This window comes from Aplosporella prunicola, assembly GCF_010093885.1.
Source record: "Aplosporella prunicola CBS 121167 unplaced genomic scaffold K452scaffold_16, whole genome shotgun sequence".
NCBI lineage: Eukaryota > Fungi > Ascomycota > Dothideomycetes > Botryosphaeriales > Aplosporellaceae > Aplosporella > Aplosporella prunicola.
Genome location: NW_022983544.1, coordinates 627,149 through 649,902, shown reverse-complemented (window position 1 = coordinate 649,902; position 22,754 = coordinate 627,149). Strand labels below are relative to the sequence as shown.

The 22,754-nt window shown below is 57.5% G+C and overlaps 8 protein-coding genes across 8 annotated transcripts; 6 read left to right on the top strand and 2 right to left on the bottom strand.

The window, feature by feature from the left end:
- Positions 1–1,455: 1,455 nt before the first annotated feature.
- K452DRAFT_200449 (uncharacterized protein) lies at positions 1,456–3,204 on the top strand (the record flags this gene model as incomplete). Its single annotated transcript, XM_033536029.1, has 4 exons — positions 1,456–2,002; positions 2,054–2,522; positions 2,577–3,063; positions 3,121–3,204. Coding segments are annotated over 4 exons (1,587 nt in total), but the record flags the coding sequence as incomplete, so codon positions are not given.
- A 1,016-nt stretch (positions 3,205–4,220) lies between these two features.
- On the top strand, positions 4,221–5,267 carry K452DRAFT_230119 (uncharacterized protein; the record flags this gene model as incomplete). Its single annotated transcript, XM_033537076.1, has 2 exons — positions 4,221–4,911; positions 4,960–5,267. The coding sequence occupies 2 exons, from the start codon at positions 4,221–4,223 to the stop codon at positions 5,265–5,267; spliced, it is 999 nt and encodes a 332-aa protein (XP_033396416.1).
- Positions 5,268–6,365: 1,098 nt separating this feature from the next.
- Positions 6,366–9,230, top strand: K452DRAFT_288791 (uncharacterized protein). The gene is made up of 2 exons (XM_033540728.1): positions 6,366–6,552; positions 6,605–9,230. The coding sequence occupies exons 1-2, from the start codon at positions 6,432–6,434 to the stop codon at positions 8,908–8,910; spliced, it is 2,427 nt and encodes an 808-aa protein (XP_033396415.1). The 5' UTR covers positions 6,366–6,431; the 3' UTR covers positions 8,911–9,230.
- Positions 9,231–9,384: 154 nt separating this feature from the next.
- K452DRAFT_288790 (uncharacterized protein) lies at positions 9,385–10,075 on the top strand. Its single transcript, XM_033540727.1, has 2 exons — positions 9,385–9,645; positions 9,698–10,075. Exons 1-2 carry the CDS (start codon positions 9,470–9,472, stop codon positions 9,963–9,965), a joined length of 444 nt encoding a protein of 147 aa, XP_033396414.1. The 5' UTR covers positions 9,385–9,469; the 3' UTR covers positions 9,966–10,075.
- A 787-nt stretch (positions 10,076–10,862) lies between these two features.
- K452DRAFT_288789 (uncharacterized protein) lies at positions 10,863–12,752 on the top strand. Its single transcript, XM_033540726.1, has one exon. It carries the CDS (start codon positions 11,016–11,018, stop codon positions 12,519–12,521), a length of 1,506 nt encoding a protein of 501 aa, XP_033396413.1. The 5' UTR covers positions 10,863–11,015; the 3' UTR covers positions 12,522–12,752.
- Positions 12,753–12,912: 160 nt separating this feature from the next.
- Positions 12,913–14,793, bottom strand: K452DRAFT_351896 (uncharacterized protein; the record flags this gene model as incomplete). Its single annotated transcript, XM_033545747.1, has 5 exons — positions 14,532–14,793; positions 14,411–14,462; positions 13,228–14,333; positions 13,103–13,161; positions 12,913–12,954 (listed from the first exon to the last, which is right to left on the bottom strand). The coding sequence occupies exons 1-5, from the start codon at positions 14,617–14,619 to the stop codon at positions 12,913–12,915; spliced, it is 1,347 nt and encodes a 448-aa protein (XP_033396412.1). The 5' UTR covers positions 14,620–14,793.
- Positions 14,794–16,667: 1,874 nt separating this feature from the next.
- K452DRAFT_327499 (uncharacterized protein) lies at positions 16,668–18,647 on the top strand (the record flags this gene model as incomplete). The annotated part of the gene is made up of 7 exons (XM_033544923.1): positions 16,668–16,902; positions 16,955–17,012; positions 17,073–17,283; positions 17,334–17,689; positions 17,743–18,088; positions 18,141–18,236; positions 18,333–18,647. The coding sequence occupies 7 exons, from the start codon at positions 16,668–16,670 to the stop codon at positions 18,645–18,647; spliced, it is 1,617 nt and encodes a 538-aa protein (XP_033396411.1).
- Positions 18,648–20,337: 1,690 nt separating this feature from the next.
- Positions 20,338–22,740, bottom strand: K452DRAFT_359719 (uncharacterized protein). Its single transcript, XM_033546293.1, has 2 exons — positions 22,329–22,740; positions 20,338–22,276 (listed from the first exon to the last, which is right to left on the bottom strand). The coding sequence occupies exons 1-2, from the start codon at positions 22,724–22,726 to the stop codon at positions 20,737–20,739; spliced, it is 1,938 nt and encodes a 645-aa protein (XP_033396410.1). The 5' UTR covers positions 22,727–22,740; the 3' UTR covers positions 20,338–20,736.
- Positions 22,741–22,754: the final 14 nt, after the last annotated feature.

The following is a 22,754-nucleotide window of genomic DNA, read 5'->3' as shown; positions in this document are numbered from 1 at the left end:
TCTGGCGCGTTGAGGGCATGATTACGGAGTAAATGCAGGGTTCGATCGAACTGGCCCTGGCCCGCCTGTGACGTATAGACAGCTTCGCATAGCCGGAAATAAGGATGTGTTGGAGGACCGAAAGACAAGGAGCTTTATGCCGACCACACGTACGATCATGCTTGCTGCCCATGGGCTTCTACAACCCTTGGTATAGTTACGTCGAGACGCAGAGCGGACAAGACCAATTTGTACAAACCTCGGTCGGACCTCGGTAAGCGACTGATGACAATGGGGGGCGTGGCGCTCTTCTGCCTTGGTCAGCTACGAAAAAAATGATCTTGCTCAGGCGTGCAGGTAGCGGTGGCCGCAATAACACTGCATCCTAAGGTGATCGTGTTGAAGCTCGTGTCAAGCGTTGGCGCTTTGATTCAAGCCACGGCGGGCCCCTAGACCATTTCAAGTCCGGGCCGAATCTTGGCTCTGTTTTCGAAGGCTTGCGTCAGCGTCGGTGGGACTTGGGCTTGGGCTGACTTTGTGGGCTGGTTGAAGGCAGAGACGCGTGGTGTTTTGCGGTCGGTGTTGCGGTTCTGCCTGGAGCAGGTCTGAGTGGTTGTGGTCATGGTCGGAGTACTGATAAGACCTGGGCTCCGGGTAAGCAAAGGGTGTCTGTCTACGCAAAATGTGAAGATCCAGCAGGCCGGTTTCAAGTAGGTGGGCGACTCATGAATGCGACAAGCAGAAGGTTCTTCCTCTTAGCGTGGATACGAGATCAACAGAACAAGGCTGTCGCAAGGTCGCGAGATCTGAGAGGCTCCGCCTCCATCGTCTGAATCACTGGGACCGCGGGTCGTCCCGCAGACGCTTCCGGCGGCGCGGAGCCAGAGAGGGTTCAGCCGTTCACCCCCTCGGTTCCCAGGCAGTGCTCGCTCGCTGGGGCAAGAAGGCTGAGAGAAGCCGCGTCAGTGGCACAGGGTGTGCTGGCGAGACGACAAACGCTTCAGCTCATGTGCGCGCCGCCCCTCCACACGCGGCAGGTCAAGGGGCCATGGTGTCGTGGCACAGCCACAGGTCGTCTCTTTTAGCAGCGCTAGAGCTGAGCGCCGAGCGGCTGGGCAGAGTCAGGTGTCGGTGTCGGCGCAGCAAAGAGGGCTTATGAGCGTCGTAATAATTGCGGAGAAGCATATTTATAGCTAACCCAGATCGACAGCGCAGAGAGCCCAAGGGAGCCTGTCATTGCCTGGGCGCGCGTCACTTCTAACACAAGAAGCCTTAATCAGCCCCAGACAGCCAGCCACTACAACACATCCGCCCTTACGCTCACATCCTGAAACATCCGCGCTTCACTCGCTTTCCACCAACGCGTCGCCCGCTCGTCCTCCTGTCTCCCGTCGCCCGAAATCTCAACAACAACATTTCGAGCTGAGAATCTCGCGCGCGCCTTCTCCGCACTTCCCATCCCATCGTCTGGCCGTCATGGCTGCCAACGATTACTACAACCCCAGGAGAGCGGACGCTCCTCTACCACCCCTGCCGCCTCCATCGCCACAGCCCGTCAGACCTCAGGTCGATACGCAAAACCTCTACAACAACTCGCCCATCATGCACTCGAATCCCGCCTCCGCGCAATCACCCTTTGACGACCGGTCCTACCCTGCGTACCCCAACCCTTCGCACAACCCGTACGGACCGGATGCCAACGAAGACACCGCCTACCATGGAAATGCTGGCATGTATGGGCAGCCGCCGCATCCGTATGAGCAGACACCCACAGATCCCTTTGGCGATTCAAATGCTATACCCTTGCATTCTCAAAACCCAAAGCTTGAGGCTAGTCCGAGCAGATACAATGCGGACCCTGAATATCAGTATCCTCTGGTCGGCGATCCGGCGCAAAGGAAATCGGATCGACGAAGGCACAAGAAGAGGAAGCAGGGCTGGTTTACGGGAAAGATTACCTGGGTAGTGTTTATTTTGACGCTAGTCGAGATATGCGTCTTTATCGCTGAGATTGCTCGCAACGGTAAGTGAGAAAAACTAACATAAGAATGAAAGTTAACTAACGTGGTTATAGCCATCCTGACCGGGTCGCCAATCATGATCCATCCATACTTCAACCCCATGATCGGGCCCTCACCCTACGTCTACATTACCATGGGCGCACGCTATGTTCCCTGTATGCGGCACATGGGTGGCAATAACGAGATCAACATCACCCCGCAAATCACTTTCCCGTGCCCTAACACGACCTCGTCCACGGCAACGGAATGCTCGTTGGCAGAAGCCTGCGGCATGAGTGGAATCCCAGACCCTAGCAAAACTAACAACGAGTGGCACCCTAACCAGTGGTACCGATTCATCACGCCCATCTTCCTTCATGCCGGTCTCATTCATATTGCGCTCAACATGCTCATGCAGTTGACTATCGGGAGGGACATGGAACTGCTCATCGGCTCCGTTCGCTTTGCTCTCGTTTACTTTGCATCCGGTATTTTCGGCAATGTTCTCGGCGCCAACTACGCCGCAAACGGCATGCCATCTACGTAAGTCATCATACTGGTACAGTGTATATAATACTAGAAGTTAACACATAACAGTGGTGCTTCCGGTGCGCTCTTCGGTCTTATTGGGCTCACTATCTTGGACCTGTTCTATCACTGGGGCGAGCGCCAATCTCCATGGAAGGAACTCTTGTTTATCATGATTGATGTCGTTATCACGTTCGTTATCGGCTTGCTTCCTGGTGTCGACAATTTTGCCCATCTCGGCGGCTTAATCATGGGCATTGGCCTCGGCATTACCCTTCTGCATTCACCTGCTCCCTTGCGCGAGCGCATTGGCCAGAAAGAGCCGCCTTACTCCGCCGTTAGCAGCGTGGCCAAAGACGACGACAGCGGCGAGGGTATCAAGGTCTTTACCAAGCAGCCCATGGGCTTCTTCAAAGGCCGTAAGCCGCTGTGGTGGGCATGGTGGCTGTTCCGAGCGGGCTGCCTTGTCGCAGTCATTGTTGGATTCATCGTCCTGCTGAACAACTTCTACTTCTACCACAACCAGTGCAGCTGGTGCAAGCATATTAGTTGCTTGGTAAGTCTCTCCTTCTGCTCTCTTTCTAAGGCATCTGAAGTTAACTTTTTTCCGTAGCCTGTCAAGAACTGGTGCGAGATGGGCAATCTTGAGTACACGAACACCACCCAGAGCTCCAGTAAACGTGACTTGCTCGGCGTCGCGATGCTAGACCCTTTGGCATACCCTTTCTAATCTTCTCACGCGTCTCGATGTCTCAACGGCCGTGGGTTGCCTAGTCCTTCGGAGTACAAAACTACTTTTTCAAGTCTCATCTTCTACTTTTTGATTCCTCGTTTCACTATCGCTTGTCATTCAGAGCGGTATACCCACTCAAGGCATCATGAATGGGACGGCATGGCGGACGGCGTTACATATTCTTAGTATTAAGTGGTTCTATTGTCTTCTTTTCGATGGCCTATTTTTGTTGGTCCCTGCCTGGTGCGGATATCTCTTTACTTTTCGGACAACGGGAGGGTAGCTGCATTTTACAGTCTGGATCGGCAAGGCAAGGATGCATACATACCATACCACTGGGGGTTAATTGGCTGTGTGATTAGCTGTTTCGTTACTACCCGGGCTCGGGTGCTGCTGGCAGAATGGATTTCTTTCTACTTCAGAGACTGAAACCTCGATGTTGTAACCTGATAGTGAATGTCATGAGAGACGGAACAGAGACTGCTTGCCCAATCTGCTGCCCATCGTGCCATCCGCCCATCTCACCTCATCTGCAGCCACCAGACCACGCCTTCCTCGCCACCCATACGTCGCTCAGTGCCTCACTAATCACCGTCGACGTCTCCCCGAGATCTACGCACTCATGAAAATCCAAAAAAAAGTCTGTAACATCACCATTCCAAGCTACAAAGCTCCGGTTTCTCACCGCTTCTCTTACTCCCGATATTCTCAACCGAAGACTGCGTAACTACCCCACGTCCACGAGTGCCAAGCCAGGACCCTATCATACCGAAGAGGCTTAGTGCAACGGAGCCCTGTTTTTTCCGGGCGGCGAGGGGCGATCGAAGGCGGTGTCGTTCCACCTGCGAGGCTGGCATTGGTAAGCCATCTCCGTGGAGTTCTGCCTGACTCGGCGCTCAATTATATTCAAGCGCTCCCAGTCACATTTCTCTTCCCTTCCTTCTCACTCCAGTCTGCCAACTTTTTCCACGATTTTCGCCATGGCGCCCTCTGTCACTATCGACAATGCCTCTGATTTCGCTCCGAGCTCCGCTCACCCCACCAAACCCTCTGGCCGCACGTTGCTCCTAGCCCCGCCGTCCATATCAGCGCACCCCGAAGCGCTCAACCGCGTATTCGAGGCCCATGATCGCAGCGTCACGGATATTCAGATGCTCGATCGCCTCGCTCTTGGCCTTGTCGCACTTCCTTCCGCCACCTACGATACTGTCCTCTTGCTCACCGACGCTGATGGCTCACGGACCAAGAGCCAGAAGCTCTTCGACAGAGACGTCATAGGCAAGGTGGCCCAGGCGCTTAAGTCGGGAGGCAAACTTCGCAGCCAGGACGGGAACTTTGGCGTAGACGGCGCGGAGAAAACGGAGGCGATTCTTGCTGGATTGGTCCAGGAAGGCACAGATGGCTTCAGCAAGCCCGACCAGAGTGCGGAGCAGTCTGTTCCTTTGCGCTTCGGAAAGAAAGCGAATGCTGCTGCGAACGGTGCCGTTCCTCTGCAGCTTAATGGAAAGAGAAAGAGCATATCCCAGGAGCCAGCAAAGCCATCAGGTGTAGGCTTTGTGGATTTCAGCGATGATTTTGGAGTCCCTATGGTTACCGGCGAGGAGGATGACGACCTCATCGACGAGGATGAGCTGTTAACTGAGGAGGACAAGACGCGCCCCATGATGCCCCGTAAGTTCACGTTCTACCAGTGGAGACACTCAATTAACACTATCACAGCACCTGAGTGTCGCCCCAAGGTCGGAAAGAAGCGTCGCGCTTGCAAAGACTGCACCTGCGGCCTTGCGCAACAGATCGAGGCGGAAGACGCAGCCAAGCGTGCTGAAGCTGACAGCGCCCTTGACACCATGAAACTGGGCGCTGACGACCTCGCCGAAGTCGACTTCACGGTCCAGGGCAAGGTCGGTAGCTGCGGCAATTGCGCTTTGGGAGATGCGTTCCGCTGTGATGGCTGCCCGTACATTGGACTGCCTGCGTTCAAACCAGGCGAGGAGGTCCGCCTTGTCAACAACGACGTCCAGCTGTAAATCTGCCCCCTCGCAGCCGGGTATTCGGCAAGAGAGGGATGTACGTCTTATCGGTGGAGACCATACTCCGGTGGCCTGGAGGCGGGCCATCCAGTATATACTGGAGCGTGGCAACATAGACGGAGACGAAGGTGCGCAGGCCGAAACAAGAGGGTCCGATGCTGGGGTTCCAGTGGTAAAACTGTGTGGTGGTCATGGTGCTACTCAGTGCCGCCATCTTCGCTGGTGCTCGCCTACTTCTTAAGGCCGCCGTTGACAGCCGTGGGCGGTATTATACCGTCGTGCGGGGCGAAGCTCGCCGTCTCTTCAGTTTTCAAACCCATTCAAGAGCTCGTCGGCAAGAATCCCTGGGCGAAGGTGTGCGGTACAGAAGTTGCGGGTGACCGCGGGTTGCGGGATGAGCGCATGTGCACGTATGTCGTTTGCGAGCAAGTTGCTTGGCTTTCATGGGCGCGGCTCAAGAAGATGTGGGAGTGGCGAAGGGCGAAGGGCGGTGGGCTATGTTTTGGGGCAACAGAGTCTCACGGTCTTGAAAGCTCCAGTCTCAGCTACGGCTTTCAGATTGCCATTTGAGGGTGATACGCTGCAGGGATATGGGGCTAGCGAGCGGGACGGCATCAGACACCTGCTGCTGCTACCCGCTTGCGAGTAGCTTGGTGTGGAATGTAGCTGTTGGTTTGGCTTGCGCTGTCTGGATTGTTGTGCTGTGCGTTTGGGAGGCTTGCAGGGTGTTTTGAGCCTTGGGAGCAGGAGGCACATGGGTGCATGCATGGGGTTTGACGTTTGATGTTTGTTGTTTCCTTAGAGGGAAATAGCAGTAGAGTGGATGAGACTGATAGTATCTAGTTTGCATTTACCGTTGTCAGACAATAGGTACGCTACTGCTACATGGATGATGTCTTCAGAAGGTACGGCCTGGGTATTTAATAGAACAACCGAACCTATGAAGTGTGTGCCCGTCATCAGTTGCACAGATGACCTATACTCTGCTGTCTAGCCAGAGGAAAAGTGAAAAGCGTGACGCGGTCGCGCCCCAACGACGCGCCCAGCACTTGGCAACGGCGAGGGTGCAGATCGCCCTCCACTTTATCTGCATCATCTGCATCTAGCAAACTCAGAATGCCGGCCACCAACTGAGCTCTACCCCAGACTTCCACCATAAACATGTCCGCTTCGCTCATCGGCATCGCCGTCGCCGTCACCCTCAAAGATCCTCAGCGCACCGTCGTCCACGGTCTTGTCGCCAGTGTCGTCGAGCAGACCGCAACCCTCAATCTCCAGAACGGTGTGTACCTGCTCACTACCCGGCCATTGACGCGTGCTGACCCATGCTGCAGTCCTCTTCCCGGCTACCGGCCATCGCCTGCCTGGCTTCAGCATCCCGGGCGCTCACATTGCTGACATTTCTGTCCAACCGCCTCCCTCCGCTATCCCTACGCCAGTATATCCACCAACTCAGCCTCCGCCCTTACAGCAACCTGCACACCCTCCTCCAACTCAATATGCTCCTCCGACTGCGCCCTCGGTCCCTCCGCCCGTTGCGCACGAGGCCCCGGTCCCGCAACCGGCCAGGACAACTCAACCATTCGTGGATCCTGCTATCATGAGCATTGGCAGAAGACCAACAGTCGTCTCTTCCACGCACATGACGCCGACCGTTTCTCAACAGACACATGCAGCTGCGGCTCAACCTATGGCTCCTACCGCTTCTGTCGCATCTCTACCTACGAACGTATCCTCAGTCGGGGCTGCAAAGAAGCCCTCTAGCACTGCCAAAGTCAGGAAGGACGACCCTACGGCTACGCTCACAGGCCCTTTCTCTGCGATGAATATCGAGGCTGGAGACGACCTGGAAGAGTCTGATGTCCCGACCATCAATGATACATCTGACAGGAGAGCAAGGATTCGAGCGGTCAAGGAGGCTGAGGCAGAGGCAGAGGTGCCAGTCAAAGCAACCGAAGTGGCGAAGAGGACTAGGAAAACGCGGAGTAAAAGACAGGCAAAGAAGGAACAAGAAGAAGCCGCGAATCCGGCCGCCTCTTCTCCGGAGATGTCACGCAAGACACCGGCCAATTACAAAGGAAAGGGATGGAGACAGACGCCAATCCTACAAGATCAACCCTCGACCGCTTCCCGCACACCCGGGCTCATTGGTGGAAAGGTTGGCCTGGCTGCTGTGACCGCCTCAAATCGCAAGTCGAGGAAGCAAAAAGCCATGGATGCTACCAACGGCTGGGCCACCGAGGATGCCACCGACGTGCAGGAGCTTCCAGACTTTGACTTCGCGGAAAACCTGTCCAAATTCGATAAGCGTACCGTCTTTGAGCAGATCAGAAACGAGGACACCACAGCTGATGAGGACCGTCTCGTGAGCTTCAACCGCCTTGTCCCTCGCGCCGGAACTGCTGGTGGAAAGAACCTCCACCCCACTGAGAATGTCCTTGAGGCTCGCGAACCTCGCTTCGGAAGCGAGTCGTCGAGCGAGGACGACTTCTCTGACTTCGACAGCGGCCGTAACTCGAGAAGAAATATGTCACGGACATCTTCCAAGCCTGCACCCTTCCGCAACGGCGGTGTTCAGGACGATGCTCTGCCCGCTGCTGCTCCCACCTCCATTCTCACTCGGTCAACTCGTTCACAGCACAACCGGCCCTCGGCAGTGGCTAGCGTAGCTTACTCTTCGACTAACAGCCCCGTCCCTGCGCGTCCAACTCCACCTTCATCGCCTTCTGTCTCCCTCCTTCAACAGGCCCACGCATCTTTCCGCATCGCTTCATCGAATAGCACCTGTCACACTATCACTCCGGGCACAATGACTGCCGTGGAAGAAGTTGCCGAGGTCGAGTTCGGTCTCACTGAAGAAATGATGTCCGAGAACGCCGCTCGCGGCATCGCCTCCATCGCACTGTCGGCCGTCAATCCAGGTGGCAGGCGCCTTGCCCGCGAGAACCTAACCGTCAACGCACGCCCCGTTGTGGTAGTCCTAGCAGGCAACCACCGCACCGGCGCGCGCGCCATCGCCGCAGCCCGGCACCTGCACGCGCGTGGACCCAGGGTTGTAGTCGCGCTTCTGGGTTACGACCGGCCAGCGGACTACGACAAGGACGTACGTCGGCAAGTGGATACGTTCAAACGGTTCGGGGGCTACGTGCGTGGCTGGGCCGACGTACAACGCGGCCTGAAGCGCCTGGAAGCACCTCCCGAGCTCATCATCGACGCGCTTCTGGGGCGCAACAAAGAGTTTGATGCGCTAGGACGCGAGGACCGCAACACGGCGCTGACGATAGTGGGGTGGGCGAACAAGTCGCGAGCGTCGGTGCTGGCGGTCGAGGGGCCGTCCGGGGTAGGCGGCAGCACGGGCGAGGTCAGCATCCTCGAGGGCGAGCCGCTCGAGGTGCGCGCCAAATATATAGTGTGCTTGGGGGCACCGCGGACGGGCCTGTTCCGCGCGCTGAGGTACGGCTATGTGCGCGACCCGGACTGGCTGATTTGGGTGGTGGATCTGGGGTTGAATCGGCCGTGGAAGCGCGTTGGTGGGCCGGGGGCTAAGGGCGTCAAGTTTGGGACTGAGTGGGCTGTGCAGGTCAGCTTTGAGTCTGGCGAGGGAGGGCTGGGTGATGAGGGCCCGGTGGATGGCCGGTAGGTTGGTTGGTTGGTGGGTGGCGTTGGGCTGAGACTGGGACTGGGAGTGACTGGATGAGTGAGCGCATCTGGGACCTGGGGGTAGGGGCTGCATTCATCTTCTAAGCTATTCGGACTATGGACAGAGAATACCTGGTAGCGGGGTTTGCATAGAGGTTTGCTTATGTACAATAAGACTTCAGAAAGATGGGAAGGAGGCATGGCTTCATTGTTAATCTTTTGATGGAGCAATGGGAGCTGGACAGATGTTGTTCTCGGCTTTTGCTTTTGCTGTTCATATAGAGAGCGTAGCTGGCATTGCATGAGAAAGTTTTACAGATTATTCGGATAGGGTGAGTATGGAGGGAACCAAACACCTACCTAGGGTACTCGAGTCATAGGCAGAGCCGGGTGTTCGGGTCCCGCCCAACCCTGGCTCCCATGGTCGCGACTGCTGGGGCTAAGGTGGCTATATCTTCGTCGCCGGCGACACCTTCACTCTCTCACCTTTAACCACCCACCATTGCCAACATACGCAGCAAGCTTATCAAGAAGACACTGTTACTTCCAGTCTTTTCACTATGCCAAGCCGATCTGCAACACTCATACTGTCAGCGATACAGGCCGACCTTCGCTCTTTGAGATCAACTGCTCAACAACAAGGCATCGACCTAATTACTTTGACAAATTCCGTAAACAACGGATCAACTACAATCCTTTCAAGGCTCGATGATCAGGACAAGTTACTCAAAACAACGTATGTATACCTCTTTCACCTATTCTTATAGGCTAAAAGCTAACATCTATAGGCTTTTCAATTTACAAAGCCGGCAAGACAACTCACGGCTCCAAGGAAACCTAAATGCACGGGTTTCGCCTTTGCAATCGCTAAAAACTCACCAAGCCATAGAGGGGTTTCCTGTGCGTCTACGAGACATCAACACCATGGACCATGCCCAGCTAAACCATCTATTGTGGCATTTGGAGTATCCGAGGTTGATGTTCAATACTCTCGACCAAAAAAGGCACGGATTAAGACACGCTTTGGGGATCGAGGCCTCTCCAGCAGACGAGTAGGATGGGCGCTGCGATAGGGCCAATCATGTATGGGAGCCAACGACGTCAGCCCCGCATGCCCGTGTACCACGTAGAGTATTACCACTAAACTAAACAATCAATCACCCCACATTGTCCGTTTGCGCGTGTCCCATCCTGTGCTTATGCGTGTGTTTGCGGCTCTGTGGGACTTTATATACTTGCGCATGTCCCGTCGGGCTGCGCGGTTGGGGGTGTTTGTGTGCTGTGTGCTTGGTTGCTTCGTGGGCTTGGGGGATGGCTTTGCTCTTTGCTTTGCGGCGGGAGGGGGTTTTGGGATTGAGGTAACTGTCACTGCGGACGGTGTGGTCTTTTGCACCTTCCCCAGACAATCGCCATCAGCTCGCTCAACTGCTCGTTCAGCAGCCAGTAGCTCAGCCAGTAGCCAGATCAGCCTGCTATTCCCCTTCTCTTTCACTCACTCCCAGCAGTCAGCTGCTCGCTCACAAGCTCGCTGGCCCCGCCGCTAGCAGCTCACATCGGCTAGCAGCCTGCCTGCCTTTGTCTGGCAGCCGGATTCTCGTCTGCAGCTGGTCTAACACGCAAGGCAACTAACATTCTGTCGTCCTCTCAGCGAAGCTGCCTCGTCACAGGCAACGATCGCCACTTGCGGAGTGGTTTTGATATTGTTTGGTGAGAGTTGACTTCAAACTTTCAACTCGACTCCCTCCCGTGCCTCCATCTACGTCAAGATTCTGCCAGTTACTACCGCCTTGGGGCAGCTTTCAGATGACTTAGTCAGCGTACAGGACAATAGCACCAGCTTCAACTTCCCGTCTTCAACCACTCTCTATCACAGCCCAAGAAGCAACTCGACGACAGCTTGCGTGAAGAAGTGACTCGAGCAGTGAGCCGCCCACGAAATCATCCAGGGGTTTTCGTCGAGCGGTCAATTTACCAATTAAGGCAGTCCGTTCACCGCCACCAAAACACTCGACCTGGGCAACTCCCCATTGCCCAGCCGTCCTACCGCACTCCGTCCGCCACAACATAAATCCATCCCTCGCCTCACCCCCAACAACCTCAGCAAACATGCCTCCGGCATCCAGCCAAAAGCGCGCGCGCTCGCGCTCACGCTCACGCTCACGCTCACCTCCGCGCAAACGCCCCGGCGCCACAACGCGTGTCAACCGCAATGAAAACCGGCGGCCCCACCCACTGCGAGAAGAGCGACGCGAAGAGCGCGAACGGCGGGAGTCGCCTCCACGCTCGCCGTCGCGCTCGCCTCCGCGCCAACTGAAGCGGCCCGGAAAATCAGCCCAGATCAGCCAGAGAGACCGCGAGATAGCGCGGAGGCGGCAAGAAGAGTGGGATCGCGAGAAGGAAAAGGAAGCCGCTGCCGCTGCTGCCGCTCGCGGCGTCCACGACGTCGTCAAGCAGCACTATAACGCGGTGCCGGAGCGGGGACGCGACTGGCGCAAGACGAACAGCAAGATCAAGGGCTTGCGCAGCTTCAACAACTGGATCAAGTCGACTGTGATCCAGAAGTTCTCGCCGGGCGACGAGTCCATGGGCGAGTCGCAGTATGGACAGAACATCCTCGTGCTGGACATCGGGTGCGGCAAGGGCGGCGACCTGCAGAAGTGGCAGTCGGCGCCGCGGCGCGTCGACCTGTACGTTGGCCTGGACCCGGCCGACGTGTCGATCAACCAGGCGCGCGACCGGTATAGCCAGATGCAGCGGCGGCCGCACCGCGGGCGTCCCCAGCACTTGTTCCACGCCGAGTTCTTCGCCAAGGACTGTTTCGGCGAGCCGCTGACCGACATCCCCATCATCCACGACGTGGGCTTCGACCCCAACGCGGGGCCGGACGGCGGGGGCATGAGCCAGCGGTGGGGCGGGGGCGGCTTCGACGTCGTGTCCATGATGTTCTGCATGCACTATGCGTTTGAGAACGAAGCCAAGGCCCGCACCATGCTGGGCAACGTGGCCGGCGCGCTGAAGAAAGGCGGCCGCTTCCTAGGCGTGATTCCCAACTCGGACGTGCTCACGGCCAAGGTTGAGGAGTACTACAAGAAGAACAAGAAAGCGACGACGAGCGACGACAGGCCGTCTGGCCTCGACGACGACGACGACGACGACGACTGGGACCCTGAGAAGACGCTCGACGACCCCGCAACGCAAGCAGCGCCCGACGTGTCCAAAGACGACGAAGACGGCGAAGTGAAAGAAGAAGGCCTCGAGTGGGGCAACAGCATCTACCGGGTCAAGTTCCCAGGCAAAGTGCCCGAGGACGGCGTGTTCCGGCCGCCGTTCGGGTGGAAGTACTTTTACTTTCTGGAGGAGGCGGTCGAAGAAGTCCCCGAGTACGTGGTGCCGTGGGAGGCGTTCCGCGCGCTGGCCGAGGACTTCAACCTCGAGCTGCAGTACCGCAAGCCGTTCAACGAGGTCTGGGCCGAGGAGAACGGCGACCCCGTGCTCGGGCCGCTGAGTGAGCGGATGGGTGTGAGGGGCAGGGATAGGGGCCCGCTACTTATTAGTAAGGAGGAGATGGATGCGGCCAGCTTTTATCATGCGTTTTGCTTTTATAAGGTTTAGGGCTGGTTGGGCTTGGGGTTGGGGGGGAGATGGTGGTGGATGTGGATGTGTGGGCCGACAGGTCGGCGTTTGGGCTGGGTGGATTAGGTGCGCGGATGCTGGATGAACGAAACACTAGGTACCTAAACAATGGTCGTGGGACGGGGCCTTGTCGTGAAGCTAGCTGCTTTGCTTTACTTTGACTCTACGGACGAAATACATGGATCCAATCCAGCCCTTGCGAGTCTCGAGACTACAGTACCGGATACCAGCCCGTTGAGTGCCGGACAGAGACCACTCAGTCAGTTTCTTTTCGTGCACCACCATCACCGTCGGATCGGATTCTGCTGGGGTACGTGGACGACCTAACCAAACACTCTTCCATTCTTCGCTGCCTGTCCTAGGTACCTACCTACTTCTCTACCCACCCATCCTTGATACCATACGCACAACGCTACGCACTACGCACTAACCTCCCCCCCAACCCCACCCAAATCCTCACCCTCATACCCCTCCCCCTCGACATCGACATCGACATCGACATCGACCCCCCCATCCAACCCCCCCGCGGGCCGCTTCTCCCCCGCCCGCTCCTCGCCCACCCACTGCCAGGTCAGGAACTTCCAGTTCAGCTCCGCGGGCCGCCAGAACAGGCCGTGCCCTGCCACGGCACCTACACTTATGCCGCCTCCTTCTTTCCCCTCGACCTCTGCCTTAACCTCCACACCTGCATCCGCCTCAACCTCACTCACAGCCTCAGCCTTCACGTCGGCTTTCGCCTCGGCAGCCCACTCCTCCGCCCCCAGCCCCCCGGACCGAGGCATCCGCCGTGCAAACACGCACCGCCCGAAGCGCGAGTGCAGGATCGCCATGGAGCACATGACGCACGGCTCGTGCGAGAGGTAGATCTCGAGGTCGAGGCAGAGGTAGCCTGACGGGGCGAGGGTGTTTTCTAGTGCGTCCACGGCAGCTTCGAGGGGCGTGAGGGGCGTGTCGGCGAAGATTGTGGGGACGGGGGCTGTGGGTGCGGGGGCGGGCTTCGTGGTGGGGGTGGGGGTGGTGAGGTTTAGGCGCTTTTGCGCCACCATCCCGATGGCGCGCAGCGCGGCGTGGTTCATCACGTTGCCGTTCGCGGTGCTCATGGCTGCGCCTCCAGCGCCGCTGCCCGTGCCACCATGTCCATGTGCGTGTCCGCCCTTCGCGTGCTGCCCAGCCAAATGCGCCTCGCCCAACAAGCCGCAGCGGCGCGCATCACCCGCCACAGCAACGAGCTTCCCCTCCTCGACCGCGCGGCCATTGCCATCGAGCCGTCGCTCCACGACCGCGCACCCGACGGCGGGCCCAAGGCCCCGGTCAGCAGCCTGCAGGGCGGCGCGCTGCGCGAGCGCGAGCCAGCGGCCAGCTTGGGGCTCGATTTCCGCTTGGGCGCGCGCGACGAGGCTCGGGTGCGGGCCGTGCGGATTCGTGTGCTTGTAGGCGACGGGCCAGTAGGTGGCGGACCAGGCGTCGGCTTGGGGGGCGGAGGTGGGCGCGAGGGCGGGGACGGGCAGGACGTGGATCGCGAGGGGAAAGGAGGCGGTGTTGGCGTTGTCGTCGTTGGCTGCTGGTGCAAACGGCGCGTGCCTGGCTAGCACGCCCTCGAGCTCGGCGGCTGGGATCAGCGTCGCCCGCGACACGAGCAGCAGCCGCGTCTCCCCCGAGTTTGGAGGCGGAGTGACGCGCGCGGGCGCGAGGCGGGCCAGCGCCGGCGCGGGCAGGAAGTCTGGCTTTATGACGCGGCGGAGGTGTTGCAGGTCTGCGGTAGCGGCGTCGGAGAGGGCGGTTCTGAGGACGCTGTGGAGGCGAGTTGTTAGGTCAGCTCGTCCACGACGGTGCAGGCAGAAGAGAGGGAGGGAGAGAGAAAAACGTACCTCAAAACGGCGTTCGCGGCCCTAGCCGGCAGCTCCACGACGTAGACATCGACTGCGCAACGGAGGAGCCATCAGTAAAAAAAAAGTTGATCCAGATCAGAAAGAGCGAGAGAGCGAGCACCCGTCTCATTGGTGGCGCGGATCTCGCCCTTGGTCTTCAGCGGGACGAGGCGGCCGCGCTGGGGCTCAATGGCCAGTTGGTCATTCATGTCGTGAGGGAGGGTTTTGTGAATTACGCAGCAGCGGGGTGGGGTGCGGTGGTGGGGTGTTTGCTGGCTTGGCAAACAGCCCCGATGCACGGACCCAAGGCTACTGCTGTCACCACGCGACGTCGTGCACCAGAGCACTGCGTTTGCTGCTCCATGCCTGTGCCCACAATGCCGGTATCAGATGCCGCAGTGGACATCTGGATGGGGACACTGGGAAAATGGACGAGCTGAGCGAGCTGAGCGAGCTGGTCGACTTCACATTCTGGCGCGCAGTCGCCGTCGTTGCTGTTGTTATTATGTATTTATTGTTTGCGAGATTCTTCGTCGTACAGCCATGCAAGGGAATTGAGGGTTGGCACAGCACGCTGGGGCGGGGAAGCGAAACCGGGGAGTGGCACAGCACAGCTGAGGGCTGGAATGCGGAGAGAGAGAGAGACAAGAGCATGGGACACCGCGCCGCTTTGGGCTTAACGCGTCTCGCCGCAAACGGACAATGCAAGCCAGCTGACTTGCAGCCGCGCCCATTGTCGTGCGACAGTAAGAACGGCTTTGGGACTCACCGAGTCTCGTGGTAGACGCCTTCCGATCGGAGCCGAGCGCGCGTTTTTTTTTTTTTTTTTTTTTTTTTTTTTTTTTTTTTAATTCGAGATTTTTTCTAGACTGCTTCGCTGAGAGGCTTGCCTTGGAGTCGCGCCGGCGTCGAACATATCACTCTGTGATATGCGGGTGTTTGCCGTACATACAGCCTTGCACGCGACACATGCTGGCCTGCATGCATGCAGATGCCTCGTCCCCAAATAAAGCTGCAGGACCATCCAATCTCTTTTCTCTGCCGGTGCGGCTGGGCCTCGGCTATGTCGTACTCGCTGCACAGAGGGGCACGCTTTTCGGGGAAGCAAACTTTGTTTGGTAAAAGCAAGTGGGTACTACTGATGAATAAATTTGTTGTCATCCATGTGCGGCTCTGGACTCCCCGATCACAGGCTTCCAACAGGGTGGCTGGGCCATGAGGAGCGAGGTCGCGAGTCCGTCATACGTCGCGTACCGGTTCACCTTCAGCTCCCGATACATGGATGAAGTGACAGTACCACCACCTCGACGGCGGTCAGCCAGTCAGCAGCGAGCAACACAGGAAAATGCAAAGGGCGTCAGCTGTCCGACGGACCGCTTTGGCTGGGGGGCGCCGTGCCGAACAAGCCAGACGACGGCGAGGGTCAGGATGAGAATCCTTCGGATGCAGGCTCGCAATACCTGCCAGGGCGGGCAGAGCCAGTGAGCTCGCGTACCCTGGTCGCTCGCATTTAGCCAGAAGCAGGCGATGTTACGCTGACGACTGGCTACGCCGCCAGGCTGCCGCGCACACGCCCTGCGCCGCGTTCTCGAGCTTGGCGACGTAAGCTTGACTCGGGTGGCTTGCGATGGCTAGGCAGGAATGGCATTAGCATCTGCTTCCATCAAAGACGAGAGCAGCGGGAGGCGTTGCGGACGGTTGTTGGGGCGACGTTGATGGCGCATGTGGGCGGCGGACCGTGAGTGTAGCCGGGAGCGCCCCCGTGGGGCATTAGGGCTGGGACATTGGGCCGTGGACGCGGGTGCCAGGTGACTGGAACACGATGCATCTCGTGGAGGACAGCGGCTGGCGGAAATTCTAAACAGTTCCGCGGCTCCACATGGCGAGGTCAGACCAGAGGGCGGCTCTGGACTCTCCCCGCAAGGTCCCATTATTTCCCCACTAGTCTCCACGGGGTAAAGCAGCCGATCTGGGGATGGCGCATCTCGCGCTGTCAGCCACGGGCCTGTCATGTGCAGGTGCCACTGCCTGCCAGAAAACGATGCAACCAGAATAAGCCAAGATGCTGCCTTAACACACACTCATTCACCCAACCGTGCCTGCCTGCCTTTCTTTTAAATGCCCTCCCCCCCCGCCGTCGCTGCCCTGCCCGTCGCACGCCCGCCCGCCCGCTTCCCAAACAAAACAAAAATCACCCACAGCGGTGCACCCTCAACCTACCCTAATCTCGCTCCATTGAGCACCCAAGTTGCCCACTATGTGGAAGAACACTTGGTATATCGGCAACATCTACTTCATCGCCTCCATCGCCGTCGTTGGCGGTGGTCTCTTCGGCTTTGACATTGCCTCCATGTCCGCCATCATTCCCACTGAACAGTACAAATGCTACTTCCACCAAGGCGCGGGCACATGCAAAGGCCCCAAGTCGGATGTTCAAGGCGGTATCACTGCCTCCATGCCTGGTGGTTCCTACATCGGTGCTCTGGCTTCTGGTATGTCAATTCTCGCCGACCATAACTGACTCGCTACTAACCCGGGTTGCAGGCTATCTTTCCGACAATCTTGGACGTAAGAAGGCAATCATGATCGGCAGCGTCATCTGGTAAACATTCCTCCGGCAAATTTGTGGGTTCAGCTATTGATCTTTCCGCCTATCAAACAGGTGCATTGGTTGCGTTCTCGTCGCCGCTACCAACGGCATTGCCATGCTGATTGTCGGCCGCTTCATCAACGGAGTTTGCGTCGGCATTTGCTCCGCCCAAGTCCCCGTCTACATCTCTGAGCTTGCTCCGCCCAGCAAGCGTGGTATGGTTGTCGGCGCCCAGCAATGGGCCATCACGTGGGGCATCATGATCATGTTCTACATTTCATATGTAAGTCCAGCCCAGTGCAACTCGAGGGGTTAATGTTGACCCTCGCGTAGGGTACCTCGCACGTTGATGGAACTGCTGCCTTCCGCATCCCATGGGCTATTCAAGCACTCCCTGCCATTCTTCTTTTCTTTGGAATGATCTTCCTACCCGAGTCGCCGCGTTGGCTCGCTCGCAAGGATCGCTGGGAAGAATGTCACAGCGTCCTTACATTGGTCCACGGAAAGGGTGACCCCAATAGCCGCTTCGTCTCGACTGAGTTCCAGGAGATCAAGAACACTGTCGAGTGGGAGCGCCAGAATGCCGACGTCACCTATCTGGAACTCTTTAAGCCGAAGATGATCAACCGTACGCACATTGTCATCATGACCCAGGTTTGGTCGCAGTTGACTGGCATGAACGTCATGATGTAAGTTTTCTGCTCTTGGATGGCGTTTACCCAAAGTCTGACCAATCCACCAGGTACTACATTTCGTACGTCTTTACCATGGCCGGCTTGACCAACACTCTGCTTGTCTCTTCTTCCATCCAGTATGTCATCAACGTCGTGATGACTGTCCCCGCTCTCCTGTTTGTCGACAAATGGGGACGCCGCCCAACTCTTCTGATTGGCTCCGTACTCATGATGACTTGGCTTTTCGCTGTCGCCGGCGTCATGGGCGCCCATGGCAAACCTGCTCCCCCTGGAGGTGTCAACGGCACGAAGGAAGCTTCGTGGGAAGTCAGTGGAGCTGCTTCCAAAGCAGTCATTGCCTGCTCATACCTTTTCGTTGCCTCCTACGCGCCGACCTGGGGTCCTGTCTCTTGGGTGAGTGCAGTCCCGGCGACCTGGCTACGAACCTAAGCTAATGCTGCTGTAGATCTACCCGCCGGAAGTTGTCCCGCTCCGCGTGCGCGGCAAGGCCGTTGCGCTTGCGACGTCGGCAAACTGGATCTTCAATTTCGCCCTCGCTTACGTATGTTTTCTCCTACCCCGCAGCGCATCACCCCATTCTTGTGCAACCCCAGCCTTCCCTTGCAGATCAGTGGCCTGACTGACACAACTTAAATAGTTCGTCCCACCCGCCTTCGTCAACATCCAGTGGAAGGTGTACATCATCTTCGCCGTCTTCTGTCTTGCCATGACAATCCACGTTTACTTCATGTTCCCGGAAACGGCTGGAAAGACGCTCGAGGAGGTCGAGTCCATGTTCACCGACGACGTCAACGGCATCAAGTACATCGGCATCCCGGCTTGGAAGTCGCACAAGTCCACCAGCTTCGTCAAGGCGCTCGAGCGCGGCGATGTCGAAAAGGACGGTGTCCCCGATCATCCCGATCACAGCCCCGAGCGCGTCGAGGTGGAAAAGACCAAGGAGGCTGCATGAGGCGCCGTTCACTCAGCGGGTTAAAATTGGTCTGTACAAGGTCTGGGCATTTTGTTTTTGTACTTTGAGCGAGACGGCCATATGGCGACAAAGGCGACAAGCCTTTATGAAGCCTTGGCCGGCCGCTTTTTAGCATGGTGATCGTTTGTGAGTAGTTAGACTGGAACTCCATGGTAGAGTATCCGGTTTCATACATTCACTTTAATATTCAGTGGTTTGAACTCTAGGGTTTCTTTGATTTTTGATGACTGTCGATATACCACCTACTTTTCCATCTCACTGACTCTATTTTCCTGTCCCTCACATGTTTCTCACCGGACCTCTTCATATTTCCGTCCTCTCAGTCTCGAATTTCCTCTGCACGTTCCTCATCTCTAGTTTTCCATATTCCAGTCCCTCCCAACCCTCTCCCCACCTCTCTAAATCTTCCTCTCAGCACCCTATTCCTCCCTCCCCTCTCTCCGCCTCCATCCCCCTCTCCTTCCCTCCTCGCTCCCCACAAACACAAAGGCGTCGGCAAGGGGATGCAGACGGAAAACCTCAATGTCTGCGTACCTCGTAATAGGCGCCAAGATCGACTAAGGAAATCTGTCTGATTTTTTATGCCACGCGGTGGGACCTGGTGCGCTCTTCTGCTGCTGCTGCTAAAGCTTGCTACGCTCGCAGCGCTGTCTAGACCGGGATGGTCGGGCGCTGATTGTGGGCTGCGTCTGGTTCCGCTCATGCGTCTTTGGGCGCGTGTGTTGGCTTGCATGTTTTTTTTTTTTTTTTTTTGGTTTTCTGGGTGTTTGTTTTGGGTGGGTTGATGGATAGTCGATAGGTAATTAAATCAAGGTACTGGCTGCTGCTGTATGTCGCGCTTTCTGCAGCTTTGGCATATTAGGTCTCTCTTTGAAGTCGTCTGCATCAGGTGCGGTTTGTGTGTTGATTTCTTTTTATCTCTCTCTCTATCTCTCTCTCTTTCTTGCACTGTTTAATATACTCGTCTCTTAATAGCTTAGTATAGTAAAGCATATATAGATCCCCGCCATTGTCTGCGGATGTGCGCGTTCTTCGGCTCGCGGTAGTGATGAGTATCGGTCGTACTAGTTGATAGTCGTTATCGTCATTTAGTACTGATGCTGGGCTGGCGTTGACGTGGCTCTAGACTCTAGTGGTGGTGAGAGGGCGTCTTGCTGCTATTGCGCTGAGGTGTTGTTGCTGTGCACGGCCGACAGCTTAGTATGTCGCCTCATGTTGGTGACCTCAGTTATCTTGCGATGGCAAGCCGTGATAAACTGCTTGTTGAGCTCGTGTGGTTCGAGGGTTACTTGCTGCTGTTGGTTTATTTATGTATAGTCTACTCGGGAGGATAGTGCTTACGTGATTGGTGGCAAGTATGCTGGTACCTATCGTTCTTTAATAGGAGAAGTCACTCCGGTCGTGGGGATAGGTAGTTTGACGGAGTATTAGATGTACATTTAGGTACATAGTTGTGCTGTGGTAATGCTTTTTGTAGACAACTTTGAGGGTGGGCCCTTCTAAGGCAGACGGTCTTAATAGCAGTGTTACTTAAGGTGTAGCCATTGGATCTTACAACAGCAGTGCAGTGCTTAGGTTGTTCTCAACTACAACAAAACTCCACACTGACCACTTTCCTCAGCCACCACCAACCACTCACAAAACCAGCACAGCATCGCAGGCAAACGCAGCGCGCGAAAACTAAGGTATATGATATAAACAAAAACGCAGCCGCAGCCGCACCCACGTCGCGTCGCGTCGCGCCTCGCCCTCGACTATACATCTGCGTAACGCGCGCTCACCGGGTGGGCAGCTAACTAGATAGGGAGGTATCGCAGCCTGGCAGGCAGCAGGCCCAGGCCCAATTAGGTAGTAGCGCCCCGCTTGCTCGCTCGCTCGCCCTTTCCCTCCCACACCATCACCGTCATCGTCGCCGTCGCCGTCGCCATCCCGCTAGCAAGCACAGCAGCGCTCACTCACTCACGCGCCGTGTACATATAATATCCTCTGCCCCATCTCACGACCCAACGCATAGAAGAAACAAATGCAATGCGAGCAAACCACTCGACCGCCCCACGCACCACCCTCCTCAGCTATAATACCCGTTCCCGAGCGCCACGCCGCCAATGCCCATGAACGCAGCCAGGTCGTCCAAGCCCAAAAGGTGCTGCTCGAACTGGCCGCTGTCGATTTCGACCTGGCCATCCGCGCACGGCACACCCGCGCCGGGGGGCTTGTCGTACGGCCCCGGCGGCGGCACAGTGTCGTACGGCGTCGGGGCGCTCGCATACGGGGAGGGGTAAGCCGGCGGCGGAGGCGGGGCGGCGACCGCGCCTTGTCCGTCCATTGCAGGCGGGGGCGGGCCGTTCAGCGGAGGCAGCTGCCCGTTGGGCTCGGGGTAGCGGGGAGCTGTTGCGCCGGGCGGAGGCGGCAGCGGCGTGCCTGGCCCTGTTCCGGGCGGGTGTTGCTGCTGCTGCTGCTGCTGCTGCTGCTGCTGCTGTGGTGCTGGCTGTTGGTTCTGCTGTTGGGCCGCGGCTGCGCGCCCATCCAGCACCCTCACCATTCGGCATAGCTCGAAGTACCAGCCCTCTGCCAGCGGCCAGATGTGCTGCGACTTGCGCAAGATCTCGAGGTTGGCACGCACGATGGTGAAGGACTCCTCGCGCGGCTCTGAGAGCTCTTGGATGTTCATGTAGGCGACTGTCGAGGCGGCGGTGAAGGAGGAGAAGAGGATGAAGATGGTGTAGATCTGCGAGGGTTCCGACAGGCTGGATGAGTCTAGCGTCGCGACGAGCGTCGTGATACGCTGCGCCGAGTCGAAGATCGTATTGACCGTGTGAGTTGCGTAGTCATTGTCACTATCTGCGCCCGCCCGACGGCCAATCCGATGCAGTTGGCGCCTGTTGAGGAAGATGCGGGCGCAGTGGTAGATGCAATGAGTGAAGGCGAAAGTGTGGCCGTTGCCGAGGGGAATGTGCAAATCGATTTTGCCTGGCGTGTCTTGCTGACGCGAAGGAAGTGCCTTTTGCCAATCAACGAGGTTCTTCTCAAGCTGATAGTAGGTCGAATCGTCCTGCTCGTCTTTCGGAGGGTCCAAGACCCAGGCGATAGCCTTCCGCCACAAGATAGCCACCCGGATCATGTGGCCAAACTCTCCTACATCCGACCTGGCCGCGTCCGAAGTGCTGTGGTCTGGAAGTTCGCCGTCAAGTTTGGGGACGAGCACTGCACTTCCGAAGTGAAAGTCGTCCTCGCTGCACGGGAGTGAAATGTTCATTTGTTCCTCGTGGAAGGCGGGTGGCCGTCCACTGCCATTGGAGAGAAACTGATCCATGATGAAGCATACCCAGATGCTCCTGCGGGCAGTTTCTGAAGCGACAAAGTCCGTGTCTCTCGACGTCGCCTGAGGCCAGAACATCTGGGCCATCCGGGCGGCCATGCCAAGGCAAACATACGCCCTGGTCCCCCTCCCGGAGCCCCAGAAGTACATGGCGAGGAGGCAGAGGGACTGGATGTCTGGGACGGACGGACAGTCCATGCTGGAGAAGATGGTTGCTTGGGCCTCCTTTGAAAAGTAGTCGGAAGCAGCCGATGGCGATCCGAAATGGCGCAGCAGGCCGGGCGAGCCTCTACAGCGCACGTTAGCGGCCGCGGGGCTATCGGATGGACCGGGCTGGTTACCTTGCAGAGACGGTGAGCATGGCAAAGTACAGGGCGCGCGGCAGGCTGCCCTCCTTTAGCTGCCGGATGAAGCTGGGGCGGTGAAAGCAGGGAAAGGGCCAGCGGCTGTGCTCGATGGCATGCTCGCAATCATGAGCGTAGGTGGGAGAAAGATCGAAATGCTGCTCGGGGACCAGCTGGGGAGGGAGAGGCTGGTCCATGGGCGGAGCCATGAGAGCAGCGTGAGGCGGGATATTGGCGGCGCGAGCGGCACGCGGCACCCTGCCGGGGAAAACGCACTGATGGCGGGCCTTGAGACAACTCCGGCAGGGCTGGCCATCGTCGTCGTGCAGGCACTTTGTCTTCATGCGACGACAGCGCATGCAGGCCGTGGCCGAGCGCGTGCCGGTGGCGCTCATGCTGATGGCGGGCGGGAGGTCGTGGTGT